The 24,520-nt window shown below is 39.8% G+C and overlaps 1 protein-coding gene and 1 long non-coding RNA gene across 9 annotated transcripts in view; one reads left to right on the top strand and one right to left on the bottom strand.

Moving 5' to 3' along the window:
- The window catches only part of LOC119023507 (glutathione synthetase-like), a 28,421-nt gene extending 5,277 nt beyond the window's left edge, over nt 1-23,144 (bottom strand). Inside the window, exons 1-13 of one of the 7 annotated variants that reach the window (XM_037105502.1) lie at nt 23,122-23,144; nt 22,841-22,901; nt 8,431-8,503; nt 7,842-7,986; nt 7,284-7,429; nt 7,069-7,144; nt 6,181-6,320; nt 2,672-2,788; nt 1,929-2,009; nt 1,763-1,840; nt 1,199-1,265; nt 572-766; nt 72-153 (exon numbers count right to left, since the gene is read on the bottom strand). In XM_037105502.1, the coding sequence (XP_036961397.1) occupies nt 72-153; nt 572-766; nt 1,199-1,265; nt 1,763-1,840; nt 1,929-2,009; nt 2,672-2,788; nt 6,181-6,320; nt 7,069-7,144; nt 7,284-7,429; nt 7,842-7,986; nt 8,431-8,477 (1,174 nt within the window). In that variant the 5' untranslated portion in view covers nt 8,478-8,503; nt 22,841-22,901; nt 23,122-23,144. The other 6 variants (XM_037105500.1, XM_037105501.1, XM_037105504.1 and 3 more) reach the window with 6 other exon arrangements.
- LOC119023508 lies at nt 17,213-20,208 on the top strand. 2 transcript variants are annotated; one of them, XR_005076283.1, is made up of 4 exons: nt 17,213-17,484; nt 17,862-17,926; nt 18,042-19,114; nt 19,222-20,208. It is a non-coding gene; the product is annotated as an uncharacterized LOC119023508 (long non-coding RNA). The 2 variants fall into 2 exon arrangements; XR_005076282.1 differs by having other exon boundaries at nt 18,042-20,208.
- Nucleotides 23,145-24,520: the final 1,376 nt, after the last annotated feature.

Below are 24,520 nucleotides of genomic sequence, written 5' to 3'. Positions count from 1 at the left end.
AAATGGTTTGACAGTGGTTTTAGGATTTTTTCATGGGGAAATTAATTTGTAAAGACGTTTCTTTATTGTACCTCCTCCCTCTCGCTGAGGCTTCAGGACGAACTGGTCAGGTGCTGCCAAAGACATTTCTACTGTTTTGTCGCCCTCTGGTCCCTAAAGACAACAACAACAACAACAAAGAAACAGAACAAAGCAGAAATCAAACTCGCTATCAGAACTTCAACATTTTGTGTATTTTCATTTTCAGTGCAAAACATATACTTAATGAAGTTAAGAGCCTGCTCCCTGAACTCAAGAAAACTGAAGAATTAGCAGCCCACGATTGTTTTTTTCACTTTGTGGTAAAATTGATGTCTTGCTATTGAAAGATTGCTGGTTTGATTCTCCTGGTCTGCATGTCGAAGAGTACTTTGGCAAGATACTAAACCCAAAACTGCTCCTGATCTAGACAGCACCTTGCATGGCAGCCACCACCATCAGAGTATAAATGTATGTATGAATTACTGTAAGTCGCTTTGGACAAAAGTGTTAGCTTAATGCCTTAATTGTGTGTTCTGTGTGATTTTCACACCATGTCAAGAGTGTACAGGCCAGCGAACGTTCCTCTGATCTGCTCCACTACTTGGGGCTGGTCGGGAAAGAACTTCTCCAGAACTCCAGGTTTGGTGAGCACCTGCTGTACCTTCTTGGTTCCAGCAAGGTGAGTGCCGATATCTGGACATTTTACAGCCATGGAGCGCTCCATCATAAGACGGGCATCCCAGGCCTGTTACAACATACATGAATTCTGTGTTACAAATGGGTCACAACTCAGTGAGTTGCTTTGCATCAATATGAAGGTTTTTATAAGAAAGGACTTTGAATAGTAATCAGAAAACATTTAGACTAAATTATCAGGTGTCAACAAAAAATGATGTGACTGGACATGTTAGCTTTTGTACCACAACCTGAAAATAGTGTTTGTGAACATTATCATTACATAATTATTATCCTAATAAATAATCATCCCCTCACTGTGATAGTGTCTTTTCATTCTTTTTTATTTTCTGGTCCACAACTTTAATGTTTCAAAATTTTGAACCAAAAAAAAAAAGCCTTGATAAACCCACTGCGAGCCATCTGGCTGGTACTAAACATCAGTCACATTTAGAATTTGTATTAAAAGTATTACAAATATTAAGGAATATTAATATCTTACTTTTTCTGTGTAGTGCTCTGGCATATAGCCAGTGCGGTAATACACCACAGCTACCTCCAGTCCATCTCTGGAGAGTACAGTTAAAAAGCAAATTAAATCATGTGAGAACTGACATGTTATGGCAGGGTAACTGTTTGTTAGGGTCAAACACGTGGCCAGTTGTTTCAAATGAAATTGTTCATAAAAAGTAACAGTTAAGACAAGATTTCTGACATTTTGCAAAATATTTTAGATGAGAAAAAATATCAGTCTCATAGAGCTCAGGTTTAGCTTGGCTTGGCACAAAGACTGGAATCTAGGGGAAACAACTAGCTAAAACATATTGTTTCAACATTTTGGATAAGCTAAGCTAAATACTCGCTTGCTTTGCCATCTTACTGACACATAGCGAGTTGAGTGTTCAGTCTGTCTTATCATCAAACTCTTATCAAGAAAATAATAAATCCTATTTCCTAAAACATCAAACTAACCCACTAAATATAGCCGTCTGCATACCATAATCACTCTCTTCCATTTACATTTCACCTATGCGTTTCACAGCTATAAAAATATATGCATACACACATAAACAATTTCTTGTCATCATCAAGTGATCCTCTTCTGGACACCTCCTCAAACTTTCTACGGATAACAGGAATATTCCTGCACAGAGAGAGAAAGTTATTTTTCATGCTGAACATATGTGATGCTCATAACGTCATGATATATGCTGTCAATCCTCTGACCCTACCTGTTGCACAGCTCTTTCTCCATGCACCGATGGTTGATTATGGATGTCTTGACATCCTCAAAAAGGAACATGATTACTGCCCTGCAGAAAGAAAATCAAATTTAATAGTGATTTCTTATTGTTCAGTCAGTGATCAAGATAAAATACAGACAATGTTTCTTACTTGCTTCCTTTCTATATTATCGGAAACCCATCACCCAACGTTGTTCTTATTGTACTTGTACTCCATTTTATAAAATCTGCACCAGTCCTTGTTTACAGTCAGGTTAGCAACTTGAAACATGAGTATGGAGCTGGAGACGACATTTTGTCAAACCTCCACACAGTTATCTGCCTCTTTTGCTCTTTGTCCCACTGTCGGGCTGAGCGGTATGGCCTTAAAATAATGCCATTTTTAGGCTATATTGAAGTACACAATATATACTGTGATATTTTGAAATGTCTGCCCTGTCTTTTAAAAAGCACAACATGAATGTTAAGCTTCAAACCACAATATTGTTGCCAAATAGCTCAATATTAGTATTGTGACAATATTGTAGGGATAACTATTGGTACTTTTTCAAAACATTAGCACAATGAGATTTATCATAAATAACTATCAATAACGCTGATATCTGCATTCAAATGTAATTATCCATTCAAAGAGATTCATATTCATATAAACTTCCTTCTTTCTAAATTAGAAATTCTGTTGACACGCTGATGTCACACACACTACTTGACCTCCACCATTATACACTTACTTCTTCTGGCCGTAGAGCTCCCAGCTCTTTGCAAGAGCTGCACACATTTTAGGAGTAATGTTGTTATCCGGAACACACTTGCTCTCTTCCAAAAGACCAAGTGACCTCAGCACATACCTGAAAAATCATGGAACACCATATTTTTGTACAATGGAAATCACAGATATGAAGTGAGTGAGTGCGGCTTGAGCACGGAACCCAATTGCCAGATTACTGTATGTTGTCAATGTACACGTTTCTGCTGATCAAGCATATGCTGAAATAAGCATTTATTTTTTTAGGTTCTGTTTTATATTGTAATGCTGCGGTTATGATCTTGGTATGTTAATCTTAATGTCAATCGTCAATGACTCTGCATTCTTCTCGCATGTAACTCCACCACCATCCCCTCCACCTCATATGACAAGTCGTCAAGTCGTAAACACGTAATGTGACCATGATATGACATGTTTTGTAGAAATGTCAGTGTGGTGTGTATGACACTTACAAATTTGAATGTATGTGTGGTTTTGCAGAAACATCAACCGACAACGTTTTATCATTTCACAATGACGCATGACTAGTAGCCTCGCCTACAGTCACCACAAGAGCTGTGCAACCAAATCAGGTTATCCCTAAAACTCAAATATTATCACTTGCCATAATCTATTGGCTTTGAATACATAGCATCATCATTTGCACATCATTCATTCAAAATTGCAGTGTCAGCAGAAATAAAGAAGAATAAGGATTGGTTGAGGCCATGGTGGTTGCGGGTTGCGAACATGGCGCCATGTCAGTGGTAGCCTGTTGCAGTAGCTCTCGCTCACTTTTGAGCTTTTTCCTTTATAGTTCTTCTTGTACCTTTTAACTGTTCTTTTTAGTTCTCTCTGGAGCTCTCTCTTTGAGCAATATGGAGACCAGACTTGCTTTTTTCGTTCCGGTCTTAATACTTCATCGTTTCATTGCTTAGACCTACTTTTAGTTATGGAAACACTGAACTCCTAAACTAGAAGTAACTCTCCATTGCTATGGATGACGTCATTAGATAAGGACGCACTTAGAAGCGGTGAAAACAGTGATTGGTTGTTGAGTGACAGGGCAGATCACTGAAAAGTCATTTAGGCTGCGCAATGCATGAAGCGAAAATAAGGAAGTTGCTTACAAGCCCATGACAAAAAGATATTGGATGAGGAAATGTATTCATGAGGAGAACTAAGTGCACCCCCCCCAAACAAAACCGCTTCGGACAAAAATTACAAATACAAATTAGAAGACTGCAATGAAATCATGAATTGCCAATAAAAGCGGCATTTGTTTGAAAAGCTGCATCAAACTACTCTCCATTAAAGTTTGGGAATCGTGTGTTGATCCGGGCCATTTCGCAACAATGTCCAGTATATTGTAACATGCGTCATAGACAATTTGTGTATTGATGGAATGCAACTTTTTCCGATTGACAAAAGCCGTATTCGCACGGGTTTAGTATAACCTGGGGAGCTCCAGTAATTTGAAATAATTGCGGAGGTCATCTGTGATCTTAATCCCGTGTGAATCTGCCATGTCTGTAATTTGTAAAGTAAAAATTCCACCGCAAATTACCATATTTCGCCAAACACAGAGGTCATGTAATAATATTAGTCCCGTGTGAATCGGCGTCTCTGTGATTTGGGGTCATTTTTGTTTTTTGTGTTACATTTTCTGCCTTTTTCCCAGTCGAGAATTATGGAGGCTGCGTTGGGAATTATAAATGAAAGTTTTGACAGCATTTTGGGTGCAAATTCAAGAGCGAAATTTTGAAAGATGATTACATGGATTACATGCATGACAGCATGCGGTAAGGAACATTTTTCCATCTTTCAACAGGCTCACCAGTTATTACATTAAAAATATCCATATCTAACCGTTGTGCTGCTCCAGCAAGGGCTCTGGTGGGATCGACCCGGGGGATAATGTCAGTAAATTCAAGTTAAACACAGACTTCTCTTATCCTGTGCGAATGCGCCGCACAAAACACAGACGTGGTGGGATCATTACTAAATCACTTGATGTCCCCAGGTAATACTAGTCTCGTGCGAAGATCTGCATCTTCTCCATAGCCAAATATCGTGTTGCCAAACATTTTAACTCCGGCTTTACTGGATTGTTTTGGTTGGTTTTGGACGTTATTGCGTCCCTCACCAACTAAACCACAACTTTAGTCCCTTTGCGGTCCATCCGACATCGTTTTAATGATTTCCTGTCATTTAGCGTCTCCAAAACATCCGGCTGTGACTAGGTCTTAGCGAGTTAGGAGTCCTCTGGACTACTTCTAAGGTCTCCCAGACTTTAGGTGCCACTTTTAGGCCTAAAATGTTTTGTGAATAACTCTTATTTTCAAAAATTAGGAGCCCTAAAGTTACGACTGACACGCCCATTATTTTTAGGAGTTGCTCCTAAATTTGCCTGCTAGGAGCTACTTTTAGCCTTAAGATTCTTTGTGAACATGGGCCCTGATTCTGATTCTGATGAAGCCTGAGAAGACACTCACAGTTTTTTTGTTTAAAAGAGGATGCTCAATGCTTTGAACCTCGGGTCAGTGTGTTTTTTTCACAGATTTTGTCTGTGTCTGATCTCGTGCTTTTTTTGCCGGCAAATAAAGTTCTACTGCACTCAGCCTTGAGGACACCTAGTCACTTTTTTTGGTCTTTGAAATCTTTTGGACCAACTGAGAAAAGTGAAGTCGATTTACGACATTCTATTCGAGATCTATTCTCAGTCATGTTTATTGGTCTGGTTCACCCGGTTTCTGTCCGCAGTATCAACAATTCAGGCTGAAAGCCCAAAACCCAACTATAGCATAATTCAATATTTCTGAGCAGGAACAATGATTGGCTGGCTGGCTGTGAAGTCTGGCACAGTTGACACTAGATGTGAACTTCAGCTTGTCGGCAAGAAGAGGGGTGACTATAAAGCTAGCTCACTTGATAGGTGATAATGAATGAAGTGGATTTCTTACTGGAGCACAGGTTTGAAATTTGCTGGAGACGTTAAAATAAAGGCGGCTGGGTGCCCTCTAGCCAAGGAATAATGTCATTACTCAGAATTAATGGTGATTTATTAGCCAACATTTAGCCTCAAAAAGAAGTTGCCAGCTACAAGACTCTGTTGCCTTTCTCTTCAAGTGAACATTTAGCTTTGGTGAGGAAAATCATATTTAATTTCATCCAGGCACTTTTGCTTGTATACTCTCCATGTATGTGTATAATATGTGTTAGAAACAAGGCACTCTGGACTTCTTAGAAGTGTTTTTTGGAGTCATGCATGAACCCTTGAAATGTAAAAGAACACATCCCTAGTTTTCCTGGTATTTAGGGTATCAGTTAAAGTGGTTGGTGCCCCACCAGTTTTTTACATAAAGAAACACCAGTGCATATGACACCATTCTCACCTTAACTTCTCAAGAGACACTCAACCTGTTCAACACACCATTCCCTTGATTAAACAGCGGCAAACCAATGATGAACACACTGTTACATGTTCTCAGATACCTGTGCACCTCAGGGAGACAGTCAGCCACACCAAATCCTCCAACAGATATAGTGTTGATCTCTATTTGCTTCAGGGAAGAGGTCTTGCCCTCCCCTTGATCCAGCATGTAGTCAGAGCGGAGCAAACCCACAACAATGGACTGTAAGGAAGAAATGATGATTTAAATCAACTACTGCAGACCCAGCTGAAAAAAAAAATATTCTTATGTAGCTACAAACACAGTATAGCATCTAAATATGATAATGGAAATTAAATCATTTGTTTTAGTTTAGTTTTAATTCATGTGACAAATTTATCTTGCACTTGTTATTTGTCACATTCAATCATTCACAGACAACGTAGTGGAACTAGTTGTCTGTATTTAACCCAACACAAGGGAGCAGGGGCTTGCCTGGGGACTCACTCCTAAAGTACAGAAGTGCTTAGGATAAACCACAAAACCAGCCCTTGCATCTATTTTAACCCGTTTCTCACTCTGTGCTGCCAATTGGTCATATCTCCTGTTACTCTCCAGATTTCATAGTGATACAAATCATATCTGTGTTTCTCATTTTCTGTGTGGAATATGTGTCATGCAACTGGCAGCCTAACCCAGAGGCAGAGGTGAGCCTAATGTTGGTCCACAATAAACAAGGTCAAGGGTTCAAGTTCAGTGACCTAAATTAGCTGTGGTGACACCAAGCAGACAGCTGTCAATCAAGCCTCTGCATTGACCCAATCTTCCCGCTCAAGCTGCTGCTTGTTTCTGATACAGCATTCTGTAGGTGGGTTTAAGGAAGAAGGAAGGAAGAAAGGCTCCTTTGTGTGAAGCAGGCTAGCAGTAAATAAACTTTAACTTATTTCATCTGAGCAGTGCACCACTCAGTATGTTTCAGTTCATTTCTTACCTGTGACCGACCTTCCTGCTGCACGTGTCTGTATATGTCAAACAACTTAGCAGTGAAATCATCTGCCTGGATAGTACTGTGACATGAAGGAGACAAATCATCAAACAATATACATGCAGTGAAGCACTGCTCTTTTGAATTGCATCATCTCACACTTTCATGTAAAGTTTAACATTGTCAAATCACCACCATTGCCACTAATATTCCCTTTGTACCTCGCTAGAGCCTCTTCCAGAAAGTCTGGGTCCTGGCTGATCTTGTCCACCAGTGTGTTGAAGTGAGTTTGCACTGCCAGAGCCTGGAGGAACGCAGCCTTAGGCACAGGTGTTGGGAAGAGTGAGAACGGGTAGTAGGTCACAACCTGAAAAACAAGACATGGAATTAGCAATTAGCACCCCACTTTGCTATCATTTTTGTCCATGAGCATTAAACAGTGACAAAAAAGTAGACTTTTGTCACTGACAACAGCAGGCTGCTGACGCTGCAGCCAACACAACCACAGATGACACTGTAGCACAAATATCACACTGAAAATCGCTGGGATAGAAACTGACCCTGTGTGGGCCATCAATATCTCACCAGCAACAATTCTGATTAGACTTTACTAAATATCAATGAGTTGTTTTGACCCTTTCTTAGTGTTACTGGGTCAACTTTGAGTGTGATTTTTAGTGGGTAAATTCCCTCCAACTCAAAGGGCCCATTATTGTCATGTACATGTATACTGTATACATAGATTGAATACAAATGATTGAAAAATCTGTAAGATTTACCTCAGAAGAATTGGCCATCTCTTTTGTGCGGATAACCAGCCCAGATAGAAGAGCGACATCTTTTGCTTCATCCACTAGATCTTTTAGTCGTTCAGGATTTTTGATCAGCTGCTGGAGCATTGCCTCTCTTGCCATCGTGATGGATCTGTGGAGTTAAATATGTCAACCTTCCAGGAAACAAATGGTAAAAATGAAAAAAGAGTACACTGCAAAAAAAAAAACTGCCCTTCACCTGTTGTGTGTATTGTCCTCATGTCTGTGACATATTATACAGATAAACCACTTTTGTCACTCAGGTTTACACATGAACACACAATGAACTCTACCTGAAAAAGGTACCGCTGGGTACCAGTACTGAATTCCAGGTACTAGTATTGTCACTGTTAAATGTCAACAGTACCCAGCCTTAGAGGCAGTACGCAAGAATTAATCAGAGAATAGAAATAACACCACAGCTTTTCACATACTCACCTAAACAGTGAAGGATGGGCTATGAATGTAATGTGTTCCTGTTGCTGTGATAATCTGGGTGCCTTTTAGTATCCACTGACAACATGGAGGAGTTGGTTAATGTTGGAGTTATACTCACCCCTGAACGCCTGCCACACTTTTGGCCTCCTCCACAACAGAGCACATTCTATGACACCAACACTGCTGATATACTGTGGATGGGAAACAGAGCAAACAAGTCTGTCTGGCATGAAAGCATGATTGTACAGGTATGTACTTCAGGGTAGCAAGCCAGCCCTCTGGAAAGGCTGTCCTTGCAGACATCCGTAACACTTCATCTCTGTACATGTTTAAAAACTCCTCAAACAACAACCGTTTACTACGCCCTAAAACCTCTATTAACTCTGCTTCACCTCTGCAGACACTCATTCTTGTTGCAATGTACTTATTTTTGTCACATTCATCAAACTGTGTAAAGCGTCCTCGAGTCTTGTGAGAGACACTATATAAATCCAAGCTATCATTATCATTAATATTATTATTATTGTTATGTGAGATACACATGAGCATGGTGGGACCGTGACAAGGATAACTAGTTATTCTGAGATACAAGCACGTATCTCAGCCATTTCGGTCATAAAAGTCAAGAATGTTATGATTTGTAAAGACAAACCAGTGTAACCTGTTGACCTGGCCCATTTTTACCAGCCTCACACCAAACTCATCCATCCACGTATTTGGAGAATGCATTTTGTTTTACTGCTGCCTAGTTTTCTGCCACTCTCTTTCCAATACTGTGAACCACACTTGGGCAAAAGACAGCCCGATCGTTAATGAATCTCGAGGAATACGACATAAGTGACTCTGTATTGATATTTCGCTTGATTCCAACAGAGGGCACTGTCTTCATTTAGATCGGGCAACAGGCCTCAAGTCTGCTGTTGTTCATTCCCCTCGAATAACAACAGCAGTTGTTAAGATGGAGACATGTTTGATTAGGCATGAATGCTCCGAAAAAGACAAAACTAGACTCTTACTGTAGCACTTTTAACCACGAATGGCCATCGAAATATTTCATCACTGCTGTTGTAGCAGATCCCGAAAGATGGTCAGACACTTACTGATGTTTGGTCAGATTTATTACAAACCTAAACCAACAACGCAAGAGCTGGAAATTAAGCACACAAAACGAAAATGAAATGCAACATACTAAAATGACATAGTGCAATACTAACATTAATTCATTGACCAAATCAATTAGAAGAAATTCTGCACTTCTAAATGACTTAGAGACACAAACCACTGCATGACAACAAATACTAACCTTGTGCCTCTTCGAAGGGTTGCTTTAATGCCCACCAATGTAATAATGTCCACAAACGCAACAAACCACAAATGTAATCAAAATCTGCAGCATTTAATGTAATTAACCTGCCTACTACAAACGTAACACACGATTTTCCACACATGTAATAACCATTACGTTTGCAGGGATTTATTACGTTTGTAATAAGTAAAAAATCTTTACTGTAATAACTTCCCACAAATGTAATAATACAATGAATAATGGTTGGTGTGGTTGTTGTTTGTTTGTTTGCCTACACCTACTAACACTACTGACCGTGGGTGCAAAATCTAGCTGCTGACTCTATCACACAACAGAAGTCACCATTGCAAAATAATCCCAGACAGGGTGATGAGGAAAAAGGCAAGTTACATTTCTTACCAAATGAAAACATTTGTGATTTTACTGCAAATAATTTTCTGGTAAATTAGTAAAGAGCTGGCAGCAGAGACGTCAGCAACCACGGTGAAGTTAGTTTTAAGTTGGTTATTCAATAGACATTTGCTTCGAGTCCAGCTCTTCCATTCCATCCAGCCCGAGCCAGGCAGTCCAAGCTTTCAAGTGCATCCGTATTACAGACTTTAAGTGAACTAACAGAGGAGCCTACAGTCTTATTTACTTCAAAAATGTATACAAATTATGAAGAACGTTAAAATGTAAAAAAGAGGTGTATCTCATCCAGCCTGTGTAGTAACATGATCCCACACTGATATTGAGGCAAAAGCTCACATGACCTAAAACACTAATAATTTCTTTAAATACAAATTATGAAAAGTTTTTAAAAGGAAACATTGTGATCAATTGACTCAAAGTTAGTGTGGGATCATGTCCCTATATAGGCTCGATGAGATGCACCTCTTCTTTTTTTTTCATTTTAAATCTCTTCATATTTTTTATTAACTTGTTGATGAAAACATTAGCATTTTGATCAATAGATTCCAGGTTATGTGATCAGTTTCCTCAATATCAGTGTTGGATCATGGTACTATACAGGCTGGATAAGATACACCTGTTTTACACACTGTAGCCATCTCCTTGTGTTTACAGTCTGTAGTCTCGAAGCGAATGTCTGTCAAATATCCAACTTAAAACTAACCTCACCAAGGTAGAAATATACTGTAATGGATGATGAGACCTACAGGGTTATACTGAAGGTACTCAAGGGGGAATTGGATGTCCCTGTTACAGACAGGACAAAAACTCAACGGGCAGCTCTGGTCAGAGTATGATCAAACAAGCACCAGTATTCCTTAAGTGATGACAGAGAGTCCACTTTGTGCAGTGGAAAGTTTGTGGTAAAGAAGTCTGACATCCCAGAACTTGCCAAGACAGGATTTGATGTCACTAAAGGTTCTAGTGCCCGAAAAGTAAACACAGTGCCGCTGCTAGCCATTTTGGTGCCCTAAGCATAATTCCTGTGTTATCCATAATGGGTTTTTTTTAGCCAGTTTAACTTTTTATTACCAAACATGTAACTCAATACCAATAACACAATGGCAGCATCACCTAAGAACATCAAAACGAAAAAGGAAAATCAAACACAGTTGTAAACACAGTACGCAGAACAGGTCACACAGGTTTCTACATCACCTGCTGATGGACTCTCAATAACAGGACTTGTGCTTTCAGAGGTGGTGGTTCTCTGCTGTGTATCTGTCTCTAAACTGCTGGTTGAGGGTGGCTGATCAGGGTTTGGTACTGTTGTGGAGTCTACAGACCTGCTGGCTGGGGTTGATGAATGCCTGAACTGCTTGTAGATGGTTGCTCATCATCTGTATCTTCCTCATGGCCACCTGCTCCTCCTTGTAGGTATCTCAGCATGACCCTGCATTAATTTAGAAATGTGAAGAAAAAGGATCAGTATAGAAAGAGACAAAATATTCAATCAAAGAATCTTATACCGGAAAAAATAATAAACATTTAAAACTGAAAGCATGCAGCCAAGGAGCTCTCCTCCTTTATTACTTATGTATCAACTATTTGATAAATCTAATCTTGCAATATTGTAACTGCTGTAGCAGTAACCCTAAAAGTCTGAGTTCTTCAGACTTCACATTATCAAGAGCCATTTTCTGTCCCACTGCACATCTGACTGTATGTCGGACTGTAGCCTACATTCTGCTGAATTCTACTGAATGACAGTCCTAAAGATGGTCGTGGGTTTAATGTGCATTGCAAATGCCAAAACATGCATTCTCAAATCACACTATGCTAGGCAGGCAAACTTTGCTAAATGCCAGGCTAAAGACTAATAACCACACGCAACATGGTCGGAAGCGAGAGGAATTGTTAGCCTACCTTGTCCACTGACTGCTAACTGTTACTGAGAAAGCAGCGTCATGTCAAACATAACCATAAATAACTGCTCAGTATCTAAAGTAACAGCTAGCTGGCGTCAGTTACTTGTAAATTGCATAGATAATGTTTAACAGTAAAATTTCAATTTAGCTTGCGCCAAAGTTATAACATATTTGAGTTTGCTAACATTAGCAATAGTCAGCTAGCTCGAGGTGTATGCTGGGCTAACCATCACATTAGCAGCACATTTCCCATATTTAAGGATGATTAAATATGGACTTACCTGCAAGCAATGCATGGGCATCATCTTGCAGTTTCTTCTTCCTTCTTTTCTTTGCTTCTGACTCCTGCTGTCTTTTCAGGGCCATTTCCAAAAAGTTGACAGCCTGCTGTCAAACTCTGTCGGGTGCGCGGGCACCGTTTAGCTCAGTTGGTAGCGCGCGCAACTGAAGTGCCGAGGCTCTGCAGGGGACTCGGGTTCGACTCCCGGCCCGGGTCCCTTTGCCGCGTGTTACTCCCCTCTCTTACCCTGTTTCCTGTCACACTCTTCAGTTATCCTATCAATAAAGCCAGAAAAGGCCAAAAAAAACAAACAAAAAAACTCAGAGATAAGCAGCGCACTCACGGGGAGCATGGGAAGTTGGGTGTGTGTGTCTAACTCTGCCTGTTTTGTGATATACATGCCTAAAATGTGGTTAATATTTCTATTCTGAAAAAAACAGTCATGAAATAGCTCAGCATTTGGAAGACATTTACATGGAATATGGACCACCAAAAATGACCAGGGATGCGAGTTTAAAGGTGCTGTGAAAAGGCTTAGGGCAAGCATGAAGGTAAAAGTCATTCAAAGCTCACCTTATCACTCACAAAGCCAGGGAAAAGTTGAGAGAATGCTCAGAGCATTGAGGAAAAAAAGATACTGTAAGAAAATTGGCATAGAAAGATGAGGGGTGAACTGGGTCAGTCATTTACCCAAATAGGCCCAAGTCCTTAATGAAGATCACAAACAACAGTTGGGTTGGACGCCACCATTCTATGTATATTATGATCATTAAAGCATCTACATCAGGGGTCACCAATACGGTGCCTGCAGGCACCAGGTATCCCCCAAGGACCACATGAGTAGCCCTCAGGCCTGTTGAAAAAAATGAAAATTGAATATTGACATTATCTGTTTCCCACCTTGTTGTCATTGTTGATAATTATTATGAGAAATCATTAACGTCATCAGTGTCTTCACATAGATGAGTATCATTAATCATTAATAATCATGTATAACTAAAGGCAAACTGAGCAAATGTGTTACTTCAGAAGAGTGTATCAAACTGGTAGCCCTTCGTATGACCTAGAGCCCATGAAGTAGCTCTCAGTTTAAGAAAGGTTGGTGACCCCTGATCTACATACTGCTGGAAGCACACATCCATCACCTGACATCATAGAGGAATATACAGCTAATACAGATACACTGCTTCCTTCAAGAAAACAAAGGGATTTGTATGAAAAGAAGAGAAACAGCGTGAGAAGCTGAGCAAAAAATGCAAATAAGCATTGTAATGAAAAAAATGGTTCGCAAAGCAAGTACTGCAAATCCTCCATCCATCTATGATATCGGTGAAGTTTTGGTAAGAATCAGGTGCAAGACCCATCGACTGACAAAGAAAAATGGTGTTCTGAAAGGAGTCAAAGAGGAATCTGAGGAAAACAGCTTGCAGCCTCAAGTGGTTTTCAGTCAAAGACATCAGCAGTGTCACCAGAGGCGAAGAACACAGGCGACAGAAGTCAAACCAATGAAACTTCTGGATCCCTTACACACATAAAGACCAGTTAGAGTCATTTAGCTCATTCAATTTCTCCATAGAACTAGATCCACAACCCAATGATGATGGTCAGTTTGCAGCACTTGCTGACCAGTTGATGAACGTTGGGATATTTCAGTCATCTCCATCCCTTAGGCGAGAAATTGTCATGGATTTGCAGTCAAATCCTCAAACAACACATGGAACCCCACCTGCTCATTATGTGGAGGGTAACTGGGATACGTACCTACAGAGCATGGGTCAGCAAGGCACATATGGACACCATATAACACTGCAAAGAGCATCTTTGCAATAATCTCAACTCTTGGTTGGTAGCACAACATTGAGCTGCTTTCAATGCAAACTCAAAACAAATACGTCAGAAATGATCCAGGAAAGAACTGATTATGTCTCAAATAAAGTGACAGGGAGACTTTTAATCTAAATATTAGAAGACTGACTTTCATGAACTGATAAATCAGAGATAATGGCTTCACAGTTTGCACTGAATAAAGAACTGGTCTTACATTTGAAGAAAGCAAAACAGCCAGCATTGATTCAAAATAAGGGCATTTAAACGTGCTATGTTATTATGTAAAATTATGTATATCAATCTGCTTACTGGTTTTAGTGGTTAAACTTGGTGCTTCAGTGTTTGTTTGAGTGGAGCACCCCACTTGAAACCATTTGCAACCTTGATTGACTAATTCTCACTGATGTGTTGGTTTTTTGAGTGTGTTCATTCCTCGTCTCTTTAGATGCAGGAACATCTCTGAAGATTTTGCATTTTGTAAAACGCATGAAAATATAAATTATTGGTCTGAGTTTATTGTCTTTGGCAAGTGACCATGGTATAAGTGGGATAATGCCCTTCGAGGTGTCCATAATCAGGAATTAATAGACGATGCACATCGGATGGTTGCGAAGTCGTCGGGCATTATCCCTTACATATATATGTATACACACACATTACACACACACACACACACACACACACACACACACACACACACACACACACATAAAGTCAAATTTGACATCATTTCACACAAAACTCAAAAACTGGATCAGACATCCTTCAATCACTGGCACCCTCAACTGAATATTGGTTGAACACCCCTTGGAGTAAATAACTGAAACCAATCACTTCCTACAAGGATCAACAAGTTTCCCACATTTCTCAACTGGAATTTTTTCTCTTCTTTTGCAAACTGCTCCAGGTCGCTCAGATTTGAAGGGTGCCCTCTCGCAACAGCAATTTTGAGATCTTTCCATAGGTGTTCTATGGGATTTAGATCCGGACTCACTGCTGGCCACTTCAGCATTTTCCAGCTTTCTGACACTAGGCCCTACATTATGGGCCAAAGTCTTTCGATAGTCTCCAGATTTCATGATTTTCTTGCACACAATCAATGCACCCAGTGCCAGAGGCAGCAAAACAACCCAAAAACATCTTTGAACCGCCAACATATTCGACTGTAGGTACCATGTACTTTTCTTTGTAGGCCTCAATCCATTTTCTGTAAACAGTAGAATGACAGGCTTTGCTAAAAAGCTCTACCTTAGTCTCATCTGTCCACAAAACGTTCTCCCAGAAGGATTGAGGTTTACTCGGGTATGTTCTTGCAAACTGCAGTCTAGCTTCTTCATGCCTCTGTGTCAGAAGTGGGGTTCTCCTCGGTCTTCTGCCATAGCACTTCTTCACATTCACATAATGACACCGTTGCACCTAGAGTCTGCAGGACAGCCCGAATTTGTGTGGAAGCTGACTGAGGTTGTTTATCCACCATTTGAACTATCCTGTGTTGAATTCCTTCATCAATTTTTCTCTTTTCCATCCACGTACAGGGAAATTAGCCACAGTTCGATGGGTTATAAACTTCTTGATTATATTGCACACAGTTGACCAAGGAACTTTAAGTTTTCTGGAGATTGATTTGTAACCTTGAGATTGTTGATATTTTCCAGAATCTTGCTTCTAAAGTCCTCAGATAATTCTCAACTTTTCTTTCTCTTCTCCATGCTTGGTGTGGCACACACAGGCACACAACACACAGGTTGAGTCAACTTTTGCACACTCTAACTGGCTTCAGTTTCGATTTCTATATTGCCAGCACCTGTTACTTGCCACAGGTGAGTTTAACAAAGATCACATGCTTGAAATGAAATTAATAAACCACAGTTTCAGTAGGATACCAATGATTTTGTCCAGTCCATTTTTTGAGTTTTGTGTGAAATGATGTCAAATTTGACAAATGGACTTCTTGTGCCTAACTGATGATATGGTCTTTTGAATAAAACATCAAAAACATAACAATATAGGAATGTAGGCACATTTGTTCAAATCATATTGTCACAGTAAATATCCTAATAAATGTGATAAAGAAAGACTGCAGCTAACTCAGTAAAGTCAACAGTAATCCACTGCCACAATAGTCCATAATAATCCACAGTACGCCTAAGATGTATTAGTGTTGTTTAGCACACTTCACATTAGAGACCTATAAATTCAGGACACACTAAAATTGATGAATTAATCATGAAATTAATCTTAAAGTAATGTTACGTGGCAAATATTTAACAGCATAGGAGGTCTATGACTGAACAGCGGCTCCCACTGGACGAGGATACAGCAGACATGACAGACATCTGCCTGACAACACACCCTCGCTCCCAAATGTAATGCTAATGAGCTGGACCTGCTATGATTCACTAAAACGGGCCTCACTTCAGACAATCAGTCTTATGGCATTTACATGTGACATATACATTTTATTTACTTATACACTTAAGCTAGCTAAACATTAGGCATTAAAGCTCCCCCTCCACCCACATCATGAAATCAAAACTTACCTTCATCCTGTGAGCGTTTTTCTTCATCTAGTTTCTTCTTTTTTCTCTTTTCTGAACCAGATGAATATGTTCGTTTTGATGCCATGTTAATTCCATCTCATTCTCCTCGCTAACGCAAAGGACTGGTATTGGCTCAACGCAACTCAACGGCCGTATCGCCTTGGCTTGCTTGTAACCTCAGCGGAGGTGCCACAAAGGTGCTTTCACAACTTTTCCTGGTGGAAAAGATAAAAAGGTGAGTCGAGTCAAGTCTAGCCGGTACCATGCAGTGGAAAAGCGTGGGTCGCTCCTCAGTTTTTGAGGCCAGACTTGCATTTTGAGGGGCCCCCTAGTGGTGTGGGGGCCCTATGCACCCGCATAGTCCGCATATGGCAAGAAATGGCTCTGGGAGAGAAGCAGGGATAAATCTATATAAACGACACCAAAACACAGCATAGATGCTCAGTGGGTAGTGCCCAGTCTCTCTGATTTTTCCAGCAGTTAAAGTTGCAACAATGTCAAAGACAGGATTTGGGCCACACTAAGACAGCTTTCATCCAAGATTCTGGGCCTAGGTACGATTTAGATTTTGCAGGTATTTGTACATATTAAATAGTGACATATATAAATGAATGAATGAATGAATACTTCAAGACCAGATGATTCTGATTTCATGATCAATATACCTGCCTACAACTGCTGTGTCTGCCAGCATTTGAGTCATGTGCAAACATGTAAACTACACACCTTGCATGCATGGACAATTTGTGTGCATAGACACTGCTTCAAGTTCAATTGTCCTGTTAGAGTCTGTTGGAATAGACGGTAATGTTAAGTCATGTCACAAAAAAGTTTGTATCCCTCTGGTGCCCGAAAAGAGAAAGAAGAAAAGGACCTGAGGAGGAAAAAGAGCTAGACAAAGGTATGTTTGCATGATTATTTACATGTTTCGTCAGTATGTTTGGTGCTCACTTGAGGTAGCAGCTCTAGCTATGATAGCAGTTAGTTAGCTAGCTAGCAAGTTAACGTCATGGTCTCATATAAGCCATCACTAGGTATGTAACAATGAACTGTCGTCCGATTGGGTACAACTCACTTTCCTAAACTTTAAATCTTGAAAAAAAAATATTTGTTTGTGTTTGTGCGTGTGAGCATGATTAAGTGTGGTGAATATAAACTCAGCTGTTATAACAAGCAGCAGGAGAGCACCTTGTTAATCTCATGCTATACTGCATGCTCAAAACATCAGCTCATAGCATTGTTTATCTCCTCACATGGCATTTATCTTTTTATTAACAGGCCAAAGTAAAGGACTCACTGTGGATGAAGACATTTTCTGTAGGACCAAGTAGCACTTTGAACAGGTAAGATGTATTCCAAAGAATCAAACATACATGAAATTTGTGCAATGGAAATAGGCATGTTTTGGTAACTGAGAGTGGAGTTATTAAACCAACATGACCACTTGAATTCTTTAAGGTTTCGAAGATGTCCCGTAAAAGACCTTTGCCAGGACAAAACCTTTTATTTTATTTAAAGAACCAGCAATGTGAGAAAAGACAGAGAGCAGGAGGCAGGACAGACTGACACACATGCAGAGGAGCAACAGACAGGACAAATAGAATCACCAACAGGGCAGATGGAAGAAGACACAAAGGGCCAGACAGAAGAGACACTCCCCCCACTCAACAGGTACTACTTGTGTGCAGTCTGCCATATTGAAAACTCATGTTGCCACCAGGGTGTGACAGATACAGTGTGCCACATATAAAGCAAAGTCCACCAAGAAAAGCAACGGGCTCTCTAGTACACAGCCACAATATCCCAATATGCAATGCTCGTTCCCTCTGTTGGGGGGGATGTCTGCACAAGAGGTTAAGGTATGATATGTGTAATGGTCCTGTCAAGGTTCATTCAAGAGTTATAGTGTTACAGTAAAGTCATGGTTGATAGTTTTGACTAATTTGTGGTTTGTATTTCAGTGTAGTACAGTCTAGTTTTCTTAATTTGAGATCTTAGTCGCTGAATGTGTTTTTTTACCTGTGCCCTGTTATCACAGGTGAGTCAATATCACTATAAAGTGCCTTTGGTGTCCTCATCAGAATCACTCAGTCATCATGAAAATGTAGCAGAAATTATTATAAATGGCCAAATATTTACACACATATCAGTACAATGATAAGTCTCTTGAAATGTGTTTCCTTCATTTAAAATTTTTTTTTTTTTCATTGGACATATGTGATTTTGGCATGTCCCACGCACTTCTCTGCTAACTACAGTGTCTGGAATAAGTTTCTCATAAAGATGTAACGCGTAATGTAACACATAAATGAGAGCTGGCGTATTGGTCTTTATGAGAAAATACCATGTTGGGTGGCGAAACTTCTGTGATGAAAACAGACTTCAGTTTTATTAATATGGCAAGTGATGTAGCCAGGAACCGTTACAAGCACCTGAATGCCAGGAACAGTTGCCAGCACGTGAAAGTGAAGAGAAGATACCAGCGCTTTCATTCATTGATACATCGGTTTCAACCTTAGCCAGCGTGACAGGTCAGTTAATCAGTTTTTGTTTTGTGTTGGCTTACTTTACTGTAAAATATCCTGTGTTATGTCATAATTTTGTTTTGTTTTGTTTTTTAATCTAAATGTACCTACAGGTCTACATCTGCACCCACTTCTATAGATTTCCCATCCACTCCCTCAACAAGCTCCAGCTATCAAGATAGATCAACAGCTCCTCCAACTGACCCATCTGAATGGTCAGCGGTCCTGTCCAACTCAGAAAGGACTGATCTGGTAAGAAGAGGGCCAGAGCCAATTCACCTTCCCCAAAAAATCAGATGGACGAAGATTTCACCACCACTCTACACACAGACAGTTAGTTAATGGAGAAAAAAATCAGGTGAAGCTGGCTAATTCATTTAAAGAAAAATGATGCGGTTTACTGCTTCTGTTGCAAATTATTCTCGAGAAAGTCCACGAAACTGTCAACAGAGGGACAGCGTGATTGGGCAAATGAAGATGCTTTGCTGAAACAGCATGAGAATAGTCCAGATCATTGCAATAATATTGTGAAGTGGAAAGACTTTGCCCTCCGTCTTTCTAAGGAGAAGACTACTGACGTAACAAAAATGGCCCTTTTGGAGGCAGAAATCGTTGGAGAGATGTTCTCATCCGTTTGATTAGTATCATTCAGTCTCTGGCAGAGAGGAATCTTGCACTCTTGGGGTCTGTCAATACTTTGCATCAGGAACAACAGTGGGAACTTCCTTAAAGAGAATTTGCCCTGATGTTAAAAGACCACATCAGGCGAATAGATAGTGGAATGCAACTCAACATGTACCTGGGTAAGACTATGAGCTGATAAGAGTGTATCAGTGACAAAATAATGGAGGCAATGGTGTCAGAAATCAAGGAGTGCAAACATTATTCAATAATATTAGACTGTACACCTGATCCAAGTCCCCGTGAACAGACGTCTGTTGTGGGGCGCAAAGTCACTTTGGGCAAAACACTGGAAATAAAAGAGCTCTTTGCTTTATTTCTTATACCTGCTGAATCTACTGGTCTGGGTTTTTGCAATCTAATCCTTAACAGGCTTGAAGAATTGAACATCCCTTTTCCGGACTGTCGGGGGCAATCCTATGATAATGGGGCTAATATGAGAGACAAAAATGTGTGCAGGCTAGTTTACTGGTTGAAAATCCTACCTGCTCATACCCTAAATCTGACAGTCTAAGATGCGGCTAAAGCATCAAGGGATGCCTCTGTGTTATATATATATCTATATATATCTATATATATCTATATCTATATCTATATCTATATATATATATCTATATATATATATCTATATATATCTATATATATCTATATATATCTATATATATATATATATATATATATATATCTCTAATATATATATATATATATATATATATATATATATATATATATATATATATATATCTAATATATATATATATATATATATATATATATATATATATATATATATATATATATATATATATCTAATATATATATATATATATATATATATATATATAATATATATATATATATATATATATATATATATATATATATATATCTAATATATATATATATATATATATATATATATATATATATATATATATATATATATATATATATATATATATATATATATATATATATATATATATATATGGCATTTTTATGGCTTTATTGATAGGACAGCTTGGAGATTACAGGAAACAGGATGAAAGAAGGAGGGGTAACATGCAGCAAAGGGCTCCAAGCTGGGATTTGAATCCCGGCCCTATGGTGAGGACAAAGCCTCTGTACATGGGACACCCATTCCACCAACTGAGCTAATGGACACCCCAGTATTTCTGAATATTCTAAAATGCATTTAGTGTTCTGCCACTGTACTGTACTATACTGTAAACTGATATATTCATGGCTCACACACTCACAACATAAACAAATACATATAAAAAAAAACATGATTAAATGCAACTAAATCTCTGGCTGGGCTTTTAAATTTATTTATACACAAGCATGCGCATGTCTGTACTAAACCTCTCACACTGTATCTGAATAACCTTCCAGTACGCATCGTCTACTGAATTCTTACTATTTCAAAGCACTGGAATTAATGGACTCACTGAACTGACACAGTATGGTACTGGGAAGACTATCAATGTGCTGAACTCTGAAAGCATCACAAATTTGTTTGTGTTTGGGTGCATTCATGTGCTGGAGGTCCAATTAGGACAAAGGAGTCTCTAGAGTGAGGAAACAAGCAGGAAACATCACTGCCTATTCATCTGCATCAGGCTGTCAGACTAAAACCACTATTCAATGAATAACAATACAAGTACCTTGTACCTTGAGGACGTGGAGTAATTACCCTTCACCTGCACTAAACAAACTGAACCAGACTTCAGAGCTAGCTCGCTGATCATTAGCTAGCTTATTCTAGGAAGATGGTCAGGTTTTCTAACATGTTGAGTAAGATATGAGTGAGACATTACATTCAATAAATGACAGATTTAAAGAATCTTAAAATATGAAACATGTCATGTCATGTCATGTCCTTGTCTGTAACCACTTATCCCTTTCCATGGGGTCGCGGGGTGTTGCTGCTGGAGCCAATCGCAGCCTTGTCTCAGGGCGAGGGTAGGGTACTACCTGGACAAGTCGCCAGCTCATCGCAGGGCCCTCACTGATGAGCAATGTGGGGTTCAGTATCTCGCTCAAGGACACTTGGACATGCGGCTCAGCCCTGCCCGGAGCCAGGATTTGAACCAGTGATCCGATCACTAGTCGACCTGCTCTACCCGCTGAGCTACAGCCGCCCAAAATGTGAAACATCCGATAGATTTTGCTAAAAGCTGCTTACCAGGGGTGGAGCAGCAATTTTAAATGTGTGTCTAGGGGTAGCACATGAGCACCGCAACCTCTTTTGCCACCTGTTTCAGTCTCCAAAACTAATGCATTTCTAGATTTTCTTCAATAGGATATGCAAACAATATTGCATTCAAAATGGACATTACAGCACAACACTCTTTAACCCAAGATATTATAAATTCACAAGCAATCACAGGCCATGGTATTAAGCAATTAATTTATGTGTTTTACCAAAGAGCAAGTGTGAGTGTGTGAATTTTGCAAGAACACTGTGTTCTCTCCCTCTTCTTTTCTGTTCTCTCCCTCATCCTCTCCATGCTCTCCTTTGTCCTGACTCCTGGACTTCCCTTCCTCATAAACATCTTACACAAAGACCTCAATGTTAATATTCCTGAACATGGAAGTGTTGAAATATTTCACGTGAACCTAGAAAAAAACCTCTATAGCCTTGATTCTGATTAGGAAACATTCCTTTCTTTTGTTGTTCTTTTATCTGCTTTTTATTATTTTATATACATTTTGTTGTTCAGATCAGTTTTAACTAATCTTTCATCCTAGCTTTTATTGCCCTCTATATTATTTTATTCCTCTTATCATTTAAGATATTGTTGCATTTCATTGTCTTCATTTCTATTATTTTCTAGTTTCTGAGAGCAGCAACAGGGATGAGTTGATGTAGATTTTCTTCATTGAAAAGAAGGTTTTAAGTTCCAACAAATAGCTTTAAGTTATGTAAATAAACACCTACATGGCATTAATTCCAGAATATGAATGTACTACTGTAAAATTAAATTAGTGCATTCATGGATTGAAAGCCAGCTTTCTGTTCCCCTCCTGTAACAAAACCCCACTTACATGACAACTTGACTTGGAAAAAGAAGTCAGTCTTCTGCTGCCTCCTCCTTTTTTGGCATTCCTAACGAAAAGAACAATGATGATGCTGAATAATATCAAAATCAGTGGATGTCTCGCCAGCATAGACCAGCACCAAAACACAACATATGCTGCATTATGTTTTGGTGCTGGTCTATGCTGGTTTTTTTCAGCAGGGTCTAGAACACTACCTGGCAAGACATAGTTTAGTTATTTACAGACAAAATTCGACATCATTGACTAGTTAAATAAACGCTTCATACCTCTGCTCTGTTCGCTGTCTCCGGCAGAGTGATGTGAGCTCTGTATGGCAGTGTTTCCTTTGCCAGGCGGCCGGGACTGGTGGGTTTGGTCAAACGGCTGTGATTGGCTTCATGGCTGTCAATCAGTCAATCTAACTTGACCAATGGGTTTTCATGTATGGAGGACTGAGGTGCGCTCCAATTTCAGTACGCTGGTACACGGCAAGGGCGGCAAGCAGTTTAATACCTTAGGAAAAAGTGGGGGGGTTTGAAATCACCGTGTTGTAAAAGTTGTTGCAAAGTTGTTCTTTTTCTTTTGACTTTGGGCACCTGTCTCTCTAAAGGCCTCTGCACGTTCCTTGGTTCCTGGTTTCAGTTTGGTCCAGATCATTTAACTCTGATTACTTCTTCCACCATCACATAGAGTTTCAAGTCAAACTTCTTCATTTTATATGCGCAAGATCCTTAAAACAATTCATTTAAAATCAAGAAAGACCTTTTAGTCCTTGTAGCAAAACATTCTTTAAGGGAAATATTCTCAGCCCAGCCCTCATTCACTCACTCATCAGAATGCTTCCGACACTGAATCTACCAGCCAGCGAAAATATAGTCTGTGAGTAACTTGAGAGATACCAGCAGACCTGTAGACGGCGGCTCAGAGATAGTTCTTGGGAGAGGCTGTCAAACAGATGTCGTGCACAAGAAGTTGCAGAGCTGACAAGAAGAACAACTATTTGAGTCCAAAGAAACTGACAGTCCAACTTCTCCAAGAGTTGGCTGAGACCACTTGGAAAAACACAAACCTGAAAGAAATGTGCATCAACAGGGGAAGAGAAACAAAGACAGATCAGGAGAGGCTGCAAAAGTACAGTGATCCAGGTACTCTCAGCAACACAAAGATTGCCACACAGGTGAGAAATACTGCAAAGAGGAAGAAGAAAGACCTTCAACTAGATTACGAGGAACACCAAGTGTCCCATATTATCAGCAATGGCAAGTTCCCAGCTGAGCTCCAGGTGGACAAGGACAGGAACAAGATTCTTCAAGACGCACTGGACAGGATCAGAGCTTCACTCAGTCAGGTCATCCTAAGGTACGAAGCTGATGTCATCAATGCCAGACAGCCGATTGACAACCTTCTGCGTGACCTTGAAAATGGAGTCCAGCAGCACAAACGCCCACAACAAGAATATGAGAAGCAGCGTGTATGTATGTTCAGCCAGGAGCATTTCACAGCTGAGCTCCATGCAAGAGAAAAGAAGAGGCTTCTGCAATAGAACTAGAGAACACGTGTGTCATACCAGGACATCAGCCAAAGATATGAAACTGATGTCACTGCTGTCAGACAGCGCACTTTTCACCGTGAGCGAGGGAGAGATCTCATGTGAGAGCTGGAGGAGCAGAAAACACAGCTCAGCAT

The sequence above is a fragment of the Acanthopagrus latus genome, chromosome 7 (assembly GCF_904848185.1).
Source record: "Acanthopagrus latus isolate v.2019 chromosome 7, fAcaLat1.1, whole genome shotgun sequence".
Lineage (NCBI taxonomy): Eukaryota > Metazoa > Chordata > Actinopteri > Spariformes > Sparidae > Acanthopagrus > Acanthopagrus latus.
Note: the sequence above shows the minus strand (reverse complement) of the source record. Positions and strands in the feature narration are given on the sequence as shown.